Source organism: Perca fluviatilis, chromosome 16 (genome assembly GCF_010015445.1).
Source record: "Perca fluviatilis chromosome 16, GENO_Pfluv_1.0, whole genome shotgun sequence".
NCBI classification, from domain to species: Eukaryota; Metazoa; Chordata; class Actinopteri; order Perciformes; family Percidae; genus Perca; species Perca fluviatilis.
Window position 1 is genome coordinate 26681179 of NC_053127.1, and position 13587 is coordinate 26694765.

Sequence of the window (13587 nt, forward strand, 5' to 3'; positions counted from 1 at the left end):
ATTTTAGAATCAAAGGTAGTACCAAAATAAGTTTTCACTTGCAAGGAATTTGCCTTGGTGTATTTGGTGCAAACATTTATTCAAAAGAAAATAAACAAAGCAAAGTACTGCTACAGCCAAGAACATAAATACAAGTAGATATATTACAATAAAAAAGTGTTAAAAGACATTTAATAAAAACAAATATGTACAATAAAACAGTTTTTAGAAAGGGAAATAAGGAAGGTTTAGTGCAGGTTGTGCAAAAATATTGATAAGGGGATGTGCAAAAGTTTACAATATATAATATGTGCAGGGGTAAGGGGTAATAGTCGAGGATATGTAGTGTAAATTGACTGAGGGAGGGGGGGTTAAGAGTCTGTCAATGGGAGTCCCCGGCCTTGTTGATGAGGCCCACTGCAGTCAGAAGAAAACTGTTCTTGTGACATGAGGTTTGGTCCTAAAGGACCGCATAAAGTTTGTGTCCAAGGGTGGGAGGGATCGGCCACAATCTTTCCTGACCGCCTCAGGGTCCCGGAGGTGTTCCGGGAGGGATGGCAGATTGCAGCCAATCACCTTCTCAGCAGAGTGATGATACGCTGCTGTCTGCCCTTGTCCTTGTCAGTGGCAGCAGCGTGACAGGTAGAGGAGGGGAGGATGGACTCGATGATGGCAGTGTAGAAGTGCAACATCATTGTCTTTGGTAGGTTGAACTTCTTTAGCTGTTGCAGGAAAGTACATTCTGTTCTGTGCCTCATCGATGAGGTCCTGGAAGATGATGTAACCCGGGAAGCGCAAGGACTCCCCAGTGTTGACTGGGGAGTCACCCAGGGTGATGGAGGCGGGTGGGGCTGTGTTCTTCCAGAAATCCACAACCATCTCCACTGTCTTCAGAGCATAGAGCTCTAAGTTGTCCTGAATGCACCAGGTCATTTAGTTGGTGTTAATAAAATAACCCACGGCTGTGATCTAATTATGATGAATGATGCGTTGACAAAATGCCCAGTGTCCTAATGCTTTCATATTATAATGTACAGTACAAACAATACATTTGATTCAAAGTAAGCATTCATAGGATATAAATTGGCCAAATAAAGTGGCCATCTTAAAAGGGTGTGACATGGGGCAGACAAGCACATGGTATGCACATACTATATAAAGGATATTTGTATAACAGAGTTTAATCCATCCTTCACACCTATGCAAAATCCAATTTTTGTAGCACATTGCTACAATTTTTGAAACAGACTCCTGTATCTCAGAATCCATAATGATACCTTGATTTAGATATTGAGCCTCCTAGAATGGATAATGTGGGTTACTTAGCGTTGGTAGCTACTGCGTATCATTAAGTGCATATAACTAAACTGTACTGCAGGTAAATTCATAAAATAAGGCTAGATTGATAGTTGTCTACCTGGATGATCATAAGAAATCATAAGTTGCTGCCTTGTTGAGAAGTTGTAAAGTTACAGTGCAAGTGAGTGTTCAAACCATGAATGTATTAGAAGTTCTTATAATGCAGTGGTTCAAAGGTCTGTTTATCCTGTAAATCAACAATCTGGGAATGTATTAGTGACATTGACAGATTAGTGACCACCACCCCGTGACGTAAGGACGCAAGAAGCGGGCGCATTGCATTGTGGTCACCGGTGCCTCGGAAACAGAAAGCAGTGGCGCCGCGCTCCATGGAACTACGCCAAGAGGCCTTAACATTCAGTCTACTCTGGACACAGTAAAAGGTAAGTTGATACTCAGCCATTAGCTACCATGTGACTGTCAGTAGCTAAAATATGCCGTTAACAAATAAGAGTAGCGTTTGACGATAGGAAGCAGTAGTTACAGTTTATAGTAAGAAGCTAGCTACTGTTGCAGCAACTTCAGCGTTAAGTTTACGTTAATTTCAAGGCGCCTAAATCCTGAGCTAACGTTACTAACATGATTCTTAGCTTCACAGCGCTAACTGCATCGACTATGGCGAGGATTATTTAATGATCACGTAATGTTTTTAAAAAATAAATAAAGCCAACACCCACAGGTAACAAGCCGTGGAGACAAGTAGGGAAATAAACGCTGGCGCAGTCTGAATCTAGTGTTTGCTAGCTCGTTGTGCTAAAGCTGTGCACTGAAATGTATTGCGCGCGCAATTCAACACTGGGGGTAATCGCTAACCGTATTGTTGCTCGTCAGTCGCTATATATCAATAAGTGTAAAGTAAACACATGGATGTTTGTCCAGTGTTCCGTATCTAGGTGTGGAACTGTTTGAATAACATTATTTAGATAATGACCCTATTAGTGAAGCATTTTGCAGTGGCCGCTTGTTTGCAGTCTGGTTCTCTTTGTCAAAACAATGGGGCTTTGGTAACGTTACCCATGAAACATCTGCTGATGTTAATTTAGTGTAAAAGTAGTTAGATATGCTGTTTTTTTTTGTTTTTTTTTCATATTTATTTGCTCCGACCAACGTTCAATTGATTGAAATATGTCGATATGAAAACGAAACTGACTGAGGTTGGAGTAATGTTAATGAAGTGAAACGTAACACGCTGTTTCATCTTCAACAGCTTAAACGCTTTACATACTTCAAATTCAGAACGCTTATTATAAGCGCCAGGACTTATTGTCCAGTTTTATCGACTCTTAGTTTAGGCGCATTGCTAAGATTGATCGTATCTCGTAAACTTATTTCTCCTAAGCTAACAGACGAGGCATCTGTAGGAAAGTGAAGCTGGCTTCAGACTTATTTCCATCCAAATATTAAATACGGTTTGCTGCTTACAAAATGTCTACAATATCTACACTGTTGACTTGATGTCAATGAATACTTGAAACTTAAAACTGACTCAAGTCAAGTTTAACCCCATGTTGAATCAGAAGGGGGAAACAAAACGATTTAAGAAAATAATGGAAAACTTAAGTGATGGGGTTGCATTCTCTCTGTTGCACGGATTTTTACTGCATTTAAATTTCTATTGTTGTCTTTGTGTTACAGTTCTGTAGTTGGTGAGCTTTGACCGCCTACAAAAGCAGCCATGTCGTCGACATCCCAAAAACATAGAGATTTTGTGGCCGAGCCCATGGGTGAAAAGCCTGTGATGGCTCTTGCAGGCATTGGAGAGGTCCTTGGCAAGAGACTGGAGGAAAAAGGTTTTGACAAGGTAATGGAGATTTGATTTATTTGAATTTTCTTGAAATATAAACTTACAAAATGCACTGTCCATAGAAGGTCAAAATGCAGTCAGTAAGTAACATCCAGCTCATGTAATGTTTGTAAAATCCGACTACAATACAAATTGTAGTTGTGTAAAAGCAGCTGTTAATATGTTTTTGAGTCTGAACGGTGATTGCTGCAACTGTTGTGTTAACATCTTAAACATGTTACCATACTTTCAGTAAGGTTGAAATCATTTTAAGCATAACTTGATTAATGATGGCATTCCAAGTAAAAATTGCTTAATCTTACAGCTAACACAGCAAATGATAAAGGCTTGCACTAAATTCTATAATGTGGGGTAAAAATAAGTTTCCCTTAAACATTTTTGTTATCCAGTAGGCTACCACAAATCTGTCTGGTTATCATGTAGGCATTTTTTTTTTTATTATTGTGTGTGTCAAACAACTTGCTCAATATCTAATCCTGTTGTACTTTAAGGCGTCAACTTAGCCACCCCTTTTCTACATACCACTATTCTATTCATGCAAGCATCACTATAGAGCAGGAAAGCGATACTTGTCTGAGCTGTTTTTCAGGCTGTGATTAAACATTGGCTCCTTGACAACAGGGCCGTTGATGTGGGATATACTGTAACCCTTTGCATTCCTGTCTTGATTAGATTTTCTGTTTTGCATATCTCCGTTCCCAGGCGTATGTCGTCCTCGGGCAGTTTCTAGTGCTAAAGAAAGACGAGGAGCTTTTCCGGGACTGGCTGAAGGACACTTGCGGGGCAAATGTCAAACAACAAGGTGACTGCTATGGCTGTCTTAAAGAATGGTGTGACGCCTTCTTATAAAGCATTCAGTCGTTGTTTTATACTTCTAAAGTCCAAACTGTACATTACATTTGTGATCTTGATTCAATTCAGCTACACCATATATATGAACTGACAAAGTCCACTCTAGGGAGAGTATTGAAGTCAATTTATTTTTAAATTATACTTAAACCCCCCAAACTGAATTCACACATTACACACACAGGTAGCCCTTTTATGGTGGACATTTTAACTTGTCTGAGTAGTAAAAGTCCATTTCGGTCTACCAGTAAGTTTTATGTCATGTCACTGAGCCAGCATGCAAGTATCAGGGCTGTGACACAGGGACACCTAAATGTAATGCAGCCTTTATTAATGTTATGCTGTGAGAACCAACTATACAGGTGCCTCAGGCTAACACTGTTAGTTTCCAGTTTTGGGAAAAAGCGGCACATGTTCATAATATTAATGTTGTCCGACGTCATTGGAATATTGCATGTACCTTCTGCTAAAGGTTGAATTTTAAATGTCCATTTTCCATTGTTGGTCATGCACTGGGAATGTTTTTTAGCTAAAAATGGCTAGCTTGTTCTATGTTTAAACCTTATACCTTCAGACACATTTTGATGTTTCAGTTCAGCACCCATTTTTCTTTCTGTGTAACCTGATGATTTACCAGTACAATATTTGTACTCACCTGTCACTCTTGGGCTTCTTACCCCGTTTGCCTGTTTTTAAAGCCATTGGAAAGTTGATGTAAGCTTTTTTTTTTTTTTTTTTTAAATATATAAATGGCAAATCATATCAGTTTAGTATTATGTACTTTTGGTCCACCAACAATGTTTAAAAGAGGTGCATTGTCTGTTTGAACTGTCTTACAGCGGGTGTGACTGATTTATGTGACACAAAAACTAATCCTCAAAACTAATCCTACACTGTTTTAGCAGAATATTTTTATTTTTTACAAAAACTTTTTACTTTTGATCTCAAATAAAGAAACAACGTGGCCAGACCCCCACATATGGCCTGCTCAAAGTTTGTTTGAACCCGAAGATGGAAAAGTATATGAATAAAGATGCCAATGCAACATTCTCAAACACTTTCAAAAACGTTTCAGTCTATTGCTGATTGCTGCAGCCTTTACATCCAATAATTTACTTACAAGTACAGGTATGTGTCTGCCAGATAAGCTAGCAGTAAACATACATTACAAACAATTAGGGGTGTGCAAAAAAAATCGATTCACATTCGAATCGCGATTCAAGCTCTACAGATTCAAAATCGATTTATAGAATTCCAAAAATCAATTCATATTTTTTACGTGGGAAAAGTAACTACATTTACATACTGTGAATCGTTTTTTAAATCGAGAATCGTTTTTTGAATCGAATCTTGAGCCTGAAAATCGATATCGAATCGTGACATTTTCTGAATTGTGCATCCCTCCAAACAATACATTTAGTGCCTGCTGGAAGTGCTGGGTGTAAAGAGAAATGAGTTGTGACAAGTATAACACATTCATATTGATGCAACGTGTTGGTGTGCTTAAGCAGCTACCAGGATGTAAGATTTTGATTAAACACTGTCCGAATTATATGACAGCCATCTAAGTCAAAACCCATGACGTGATACAGTAAACCAATCAGCACCCTGTTTGTCCCTAAGAGGCTAAAGTAGTTGATATGCTGTACTTGTATAATAGAATGTATTTAAAGCTTCAGTAGAAATTGACTTAGTTTAACAAGAGTGAGGTAAAACCCCATCCCTTTTCTTTACCTTCACAAAAAGATAAATCCATGGTCACGGTTTCCACTGGCTTAAATGAAGATGGAATACCACAGTATGTCCAGCACGGATGTATTTTGTAACACCAACAAGCCTGATTTAGGTCAGGTCTTCATAACTGAGCTTGAAATGATCTTGATGCCTTAATGCATGCTAGTTAAAGCATTTTATTTACTCAGATGAACTATAAAACCTGCAGTAACGCATGTCCAGGCTGTGTCACTTAATCTTCCACACACCACCTGCCACTTGAAGATGTAACCGATGTGTAGCAGCTTTTTTTTTTTTTAAACACTGCCTGATGTGTTTGCATTTGACTGTGAAAACTTCAGTTTTGATATTGCTCCTATTAAAAAAAAAAAAAAAAAAAAAATAGTATCAGATCTGGACACATTTGTTTTTACATGTTTATTAAAGATTTGATTTTTATCAAATAAAATCACAAATGAGAGAAAATGTTTGATAACAGGATGTTTTATTTCAATATTTGATACTCCATGGTTACTCTTTCGCCAAAGCTCCAAATTTTGATATTTTGTAAGACACTGAAAATACATTGGCTCATTTTTGGAAATTGTCCAGAGCAGGGGTTCCCCAAAAGTTTTGTCTTGTCGAAGATGCTGTGGCGCCCCTGACGTGGGACCATGTCCGAGGGATCTCTGAATGAAAGCAGTTTTCTTTTTGTGTGGATGTGATTTAACAGAAGTAAACCATTGCCTGGGCTGTAGATGAAGAAATAATCACAGAGAAAGTGACACCTTTTTGATTAAAATAGCAATTCCCAAGTCGTTCACATCAGTCCTCGATTCACAAATGAGTAGAGCCGTTAAGCCGAAGGACCCCTCGTCTGGAGAACCTCTCCTACCTGATTGGTTAAAATGATGGTGTACATCGCATTATAACTGCTGTATTTTTTTTATTTTTTCACCTCAAAGAAATATAAAATTGGTCAGGTGGCAGGTTCATAATAACATAGTAGATTATTTTTCTTTTAATGGCTTAGATTATATAATTAAAAGTCCATAACCCCTGGAATGTTTTTTTTTTTGGTGGGGGGGGGGGTCCTGTGTGCTATTGAGCTATAAAATCTGGATTTGAGTGATCAGATGCTCAGAATTGTTGCTTTAGTTTCACAGTAGCACCTAATGCATACACACACTTGCACATCCACACCACAGCAACAGTATAGAAATGAGCAAAAATCGTAATGCAACCTTGAAATGAATTGATTACATGGTGATAATCCACTCATTAACCGCTGCTGTCCTTGCTAGATACAAGTAACTGCCAAAACAGAGGATAGTGAATGAGGATTACAAAATATATCGACAATAGATGGGATGTAGCTCTAAAGGCCAATCTAAACGTTAATGGGAGAAAGAACACTGAATGAAGACTTCGACCTGTAAGTAAAGCATGTGTAATCTGAAGAAGGTTTTTTACCTCCATCTACGCGTAATCGCCACATGGGAGATGTCATACTTAATTACCTAACATAGGCTTGTCTTCTTCCTCAGTTATCAGGTCTCAAATGTATGGACAATTTCTATGGGGAAAACCGACAGCCCTGACCTATCAAGAGTAGCATCTGAGACATGTAGCACCACCATAATCCAAAGACCTAATGTGGGAATTTAGCCTCCCAGTTAAGTGTCAAATGCTGCAGAATCCTTAATATGAGTCTGTCTCGTTGACGGTTGCTTGTTAAGACACTTGATGTACAGACTGTTCCCTTTTTTGGCAGTTACCTGTAATATGTATGAGCATGAAACGTGTCTTCAACTAGATGATAGCCGTTTCTTACATTTCTCAAGACGTCCATTCTTTTCTTTTGATGATGATGATTCTTTATTGATAGAAGGTTTGGGTTTTGTTTTCAAGCTATGTTTGTTCATCCCCTCTAACACTGAGACACGTTTTAGGTTAAAAAAATTTTAAATATAAAACTGACGCTTTTTAGCGTTTAAATAACAACAATCCCTGATTGAGCTCAAAGCAGAGCGCAGAAGAATTTCTTCTCCCTGAAAGGGTTCTCTGAGGTGGGCACGGGGGTGATCAGGGGGTCGTCGCAGGAGTGCGCGTCGCAGTACGCCATCAGGTCGGCTGCTGCCTTTGACACCTGGAGATGAAGATGATCAGAATAAGGGCGACTAATAAACAAGGTTACATTAGTTTTCAACCATTAGTTCATTACACAAATAAAGTCAAAGTTGGTCCTTTGATTTTATAGATCGATCAGTCTCTGATTAAACTTTTGCAATGTTCTTACACATTAGAAACCCTCATCTTTGGTTGTCTTCATATTCTCTGGCTGTACAGTACAGTATGTACTAACTTGTACGATGTACCTTTTTTTTTTTTGTCCACTTTTTCGTTGTGGGATCGGATGTGCTGCAGGTAAAGCTGTTTATTTAACTGCAGAATATAAACATACCAGTAGGATTGGGCATCGAGAACCGATTCCTACTTGGAATCGTTTAAAAAAATTACGATTCCAGTAGAATCGTTTCTTTATTGGAATCGTTTGGAGGATTTGGTTTCAAATCTGATCATGGGTTCCAAAGTTTACATGCAAAAGTTGTGGTTTCCAAAGCAGCCAGGCGCTTGTTGGGTTGCCGCCTTGGAGCACAGTAAGTGGCACTCTAGTGTGACTTTATTTTATGTTGAAAAAGCCCTGTAAAATTGCAAACCACCACTGAATCAAAATAAAACTTTCCTCTTAGTTGTGAAATAAGCATGTGACCCGTTTCAACTTCACCCATCAAAGAATCGGAATCGAAAGGAAGAATCCCAATTGGAATAAGAATTGTTAAAATCCAAACGATGCCCAACCCTACATACCAGTGTATTCAGGATCATACAGATTTAGCTTAGCTCATAGTTTTAGCTTGCATATATAAGAAGATGTGTTTTAGAGGACTATCTGTATGACCCTCATAAATATCATTAGTGTATTGTCTTACGGCTCTAGTAATGATGGGTATAATCTCCCAGCTTTCATTTGGAACTCTGCTCTTTAGAATATCTTTTTTTCCCAGTATGGCAGCAGATGGCTAGAGCAAATGTATTACATCCTTTGTTTCTGTCTGAGGTCCATGCATGTCATTATATACACGGTGAAGTCGTCATAATATTTCATAATGATGACACCGTTTACAACCCCTCACCCTATCATTTTACACAGTCTTGGGTTTTAAGCCTTACATTTAAGTGTCTTTCAGTGACCACTCAAATTTGGCTAATGAAGACAACACTAATCAGTACATAAATGTTTGGGTTTACATTTCTTTTCAGTTTAAAAAAAATAAAAAAATAGAAATGAAGATATAAAAATGAAAAGTCATAGAATACCTCTAGTTTTGCTTTATGGATTTCTATCTAAATATTTTAAAGGTTCCCATTAAATTGCTTAAAAGGTATTGGTTCTTAAAAAGTCTTGGAGTAAAGAGAAGGACGCAACTAATCGTTGTGAATGCTGCTGGTTCAAAATGTTTTCTCATGTCTCTCTCAGGACAAAACCCTCAGCACAATCTCCCCCTATAAACTTATGCTTTGCCAGAGGTGACAGCAGCTGAATACTGTCTCTAAAACATGATTATTATATATATGCATTATATGTTATATATAAGTTTGTCCCCTACTTTTTCTTTTTTTTTTACTACACTAATGGATAGTTCTTTTTTAAGAGGGCAACGTTTCACTGCAAGGTGTTTTTGATGCCATTAGGAACATGACCGAAGCCGAAAGCATTTGGAAACTGTCCAATGGAAAGCATTGACATAAAGTGCATTTGTGCTGTCCTTTCAACTTTGATTTGAGGCTTTAAATGTAAAAAAGAGGATCAACTGCAAAATGTAACCTTTACTTTTTTTTTATCTGAGGGCAGGTTTGGCTTGTGCAGCTGTATCAATCATTGGAAACCAGTGTGGTGGTAGTATTATGATTTGTGTGGACATGTACTTACTGCAACATAGAAACAGATTCCAGTGTTGGGCAGTACAGTGTCTGGACTTTAGCTTTTTCAGAAAGTCAAATTAAGATAGGCAATGTCATTTAATCCACTGTATTGTTTTACTCATCAACTGCTTCTATTTCCCCCTTTGTATCGTGTTTTAGCACATGACACTATTATGATTCATATCAGTGTCTGGCTTGTCTTACCTTTATCCTGCAGAAACTAGCCTCTATCTTCAGTTGCTCCACCAGCTTCCTGGCTTGACCGACACTCATTGTACTGTTCACTGGGGTGTCTCCTTTCATCCTGGCCACAAACACAGCAACATTTAGGCTACATGGTTTTGAATTGGATGGAAATACATTCTGTAAATCTTTTTCTAATTGAAGTTTCCATATAGCCCTGCTTCTTCAGAAATTATTCATCCATTAATCCTAGAAATACAATTCTTCTCTTTGACTAAATGTATTCTACAAAAAGAAAGTATAAATAATGTTCATAGGTTGCAATACGTTTAAATGTATATTTCCTTTTCAGACACCTAGGGTTATTAATTGTTGTTAGAGTTTCAATACATGACTCTAGGGTGTTTTAAATGAACTATATGTGTGAACTAAGAGTTTTAAGACAAAACATTATACAGCACTATGATGTCATATATGATGAAAGCTATGCTCAACAATTATAGTATTTATATGTTATTCATATATTTTGGCAGCTTTGGCTGCAAAGCAAGCATGAAACCGGTCAGTCTCCAACAATGAAGTATAAATATCAGTCAACATTGTGTCGTAGAATTGGCACAGCTGCTACATTATGTCAAAGTACATGGGAACAAAAGCATATATATTTTATCAAATGCAAAAGAAACAAACTGGACCAAATGGTCAGATTTATTCACCATGGCCCATAGATTCTCCCACTACAAGCAAGAATACAGTAACCATAGACAAATCAAACGTAGAATGAAATAGGCACTGTAGCAATACAGACATGTATGAAATGATGACTAAATGTGTATATGACTGAAGAAAATGTGTCACAGATGGAAAAGGAATCAAGTAAGACGGATTGTCAACGGGGAAAAAGCAGAGCAGCAAAAGAGCAAATCTATTTGAACCGTTCTGGACCTTTCTACATTGTCTTTTTCCTTCTATCACCATCCACCCCCTTTTCTCCTTACCCGTATTATAGTCCTCTTCAGGTGCAGTCTTCCCCCCTCTTCTCTTATTTTCTCTCTTTTTCTGCCTCTCTGTGACCCTCTGTAAGCTTACGTTTGGTGGTTTCAGTGTAGCTGGACCCCACCCCTCACAGACAACAGCCTGGATGGTACCCTGCTCTGTAAAGCCCAGTGCACTGCAATTCTGCCACAATGAGCACTAGATTTGTGGTGGATGGATAGGATCACCCCCTCGGCAGTGAGTGGTACCTGCCAGATGGAGGGAGGGGGAAGCCTTTGGTGAAGGTTTTCTAATGAGGGTGGATCGTACCATTTTTGTGCTGGAAAAATTAGGGCCAACTGACATCTCTCAGGTTTCAATCTCTGAGATGGAACAGGATGTCTATGTGGTTTGGTTTTGGTTTTTAGTGCTAAAAGATCACATAGAGCTTGGGATGTGAACTGAAGTGGCCTGCATCATTACGTCTCTCTCTGCCTTTTGTGATGCCCACCCTCTCCTCTGTTGCTATGGGGACTGTTCCAGTCTGGTTTAGTGGTTTACATCACAGTTGAAATTGTAAAAATGTTCTGCTGGTTTTTCAAAGACTGTGCTACAGATGAAAGTAATGTCTGAATTCTCGCATACTAGAATAATGAAAAAAAAAAATGAAATGTCTTGGACGGACGGGAAAGCAGAGTGGATGTATTTTTGTCAGTAGCCAGGCTCTTACGATGCTTTTAGACCAAAGACTCTGTGGAGAGAAGAGCTTAATTAACACTACGCCCACAACAGCTCTTTCTAGGTCTTAACGCTGTCTGAATTAATAACAATCCTTTGTAGTTGTGTAGATATAGAATAAAGGTTATTTGACAAAAGTACCTCCCATTAAAACGTGATACATCTTCTACATCGTGGAGATTCCGAGGATACTCGTGCAGACGGTCGGGCTGGTAACCGGCAACAAGCAACTCAAGTCTCAAAAACGGCCCGACGCCATCTTTGCTAGGCTAGCGTTTGCTCGGCTTAATGGCGCTATGATTGTGTCCCGCACTTGTCTTTTTCGGCGGTGACGTCTCGTTTGGTTGTAATATCTCTGGTAGCGATGAGGCAGTTTCGCGTTCTTGCTTATTTGTCCTTCGTTCTTGCCGTCGTAAATGCCTAACTGGCTCACTGGGGCAAAACCATAGCCTGTATAAAAATAATCTAAACCTAGCCTATGTACAATAATACATATAATGAAAGACAACGTTTGAATGTACATTTGTAGCTTTGTGTTTGGTGGTGAGGTTTATTGAGAACATTTTATACACTAAGTAACATTTCTTGTTCTGTTCTTTTTTTATCTTTTGGGGAATTTCAACATAATTGTATAATCAAATAACAAGAGCTTACTAAAATTATCAAGAGGTGTTTGGTGAGTCCACCAAACCAACGTAAACTAGCCTATATAGTCCTTTTATAGTAGTAGTATCAAAATATTTTCCGTGGCAATACTGTATCGATACACATATTCCAAGTATCAATCTTTTAATATGTATTGGTCAGTTTGTCTGCTTGTCAATCCCATTCTGCAGCAATGAAATTGAAGTGAGAGGAACAAACAAAGAAATGATAAAACATGTTGACAAAGTTTCCTTTTGGGGACATCATTTGAAATTGGGAAAAATTTGAAGTTGAAAAAAAAGGTAATAATTGCAATATATCGCAGAATATTGCAATATGTTTAAAATCGCAATAATATCGTATCGTGAGGCCTCTGGTGATTTCCACCCCTATTTTCTTGTAGACAGCATGCCAGTTCTTATAATCCAGTAATATTGTTTATTAAAGATGGGAGTTAACATTTCACTAAAAGATGAAAAAAACATGTAATGTTTTTATGAATGTTAGAAGGGCAAATGAAAGGATAATCTTCTAGTAAATTGTAATGTAAGACGGTGAAGCTTTTGCAGCTTGGTGTAAACATCAGAGAGCAAAGAGCTGCTCACACACTGTTGTCCTTATCTCAACATTTAGCTTTTTATTGTGTTGCATTGACTGATTTTAATCTTTATTATTACTCTGCCAGGGACTGCAGAGGAACTTCACGATAGCAGAGTGAACAGCAGTATATTTGGATTTATAAACTGAGGCTGCAGTTTAAGGACTCCATCTGCTGGATGATGCTGGCAGGTTTGACTGCATCCTTCACTTTGTAAAAACCGACAACACTTTGTAACAACAAGCCTGCTCCTGAAAAACCAGTCAGGAGATATGTGAACCCCCAGCTTCTTTTGAGGTAAACATTCAAATCAAATTATTTTAATTTTAATAATAACTTTGTTTACAGAAACAGTAGACAGCAATAAATGATAGTACAATTTACAGAACATTTAAGGGAGGTAATCCAGTATAAACCCATGTGACTCAAGTTGACCTCACCTTTTTCTGTAGAAAATGAGAGAGATGACATGTCTCATTCATTTTGTGAAATGTCAGTGTTAAGAAACAAGCTTTTCAAGTGCCAAATGAAGTTTGGCAGCTTTATTCTTAATGATTAGGTCTTGATGTTTGGACCAGATCAACTGATTAACAAGTTGCGAATCAGAGAGCTTTTTAAGTGACTTTTTACAAACCAGTTGCAGGCTAAAGTTGAGGCAGAAAATCATGGATTTCAGAGCAAGTTACAACCGAGTTGCACCTACAATAATTTGATCATGGTTCATAACCAAGGAGCTAAAAATGTATCTCCAGCTGTA

The 13587-nt window shown here is 38.2% G+C and overlaps 2 protein-coding genes across 3 annotated transcripts; one reads left to right on the forward strand and one right to left on the reverse strand.

Annotated features, from left to right (window-relative positions):
- Positions 1-357: 357 nt before the first annotated feature.
- On the forward strand, positions 358-6085 carry banf1 (BAF nuclear assembly factor 1). Its single transcript, XM_039777602.1, has 3 exons — positions 358-1721; positions 2974-3139; positions 3845-6085. The coding sequence occupies exons 2-3, from the start codon at positions 3014-3016 to the stop codon at positions 3989-3991; spliced, it is 273 nt and encodes a 90-aa protein (XP_039633536.1). The 5' UTR covers positions 358-1721; positions 2974-3013; the 3' UTR covers positions 3992-6085.
- A 1621-nt stretch (positions 6086-7706) lies between these two features.
- On the reverse strand, positions 7707-11863 carry gng3 (guanine nucleotide binding protein (G protein), gamma 3). Of its 2 annotated transcripts, XM_039777603.1 has the most exons (4): positions 11729-11863; positions 10873-11600; positions 9896-9995; positions 7707-7853 (listed from the first exon to the last, which is right to left on the reverse strand). In XM_039777603.1, exons 3-4 carry the CDS (start codon positions 9992-9994, stop codon positions 7725-7727), a joined length of 228 nt encoding a protein of 75 aa, XP_039633537.1. In that variant the 5' UTR covers position 9995; positions 10873-11600; positions 11729-11863; the 3' UTR covers positions 7707-7724. The 2 variants fall into 2 exon arrangements, with proteins under 2 accessions (XP_039633537.1, XP_039633538.1); XM_039777604.1 differs by lacking the exon at positions 11729-11863 and having other exon boundaries at positions 10873-11607.
- Positions 11864-13587: the final 1724 nt, after the last annotated feature.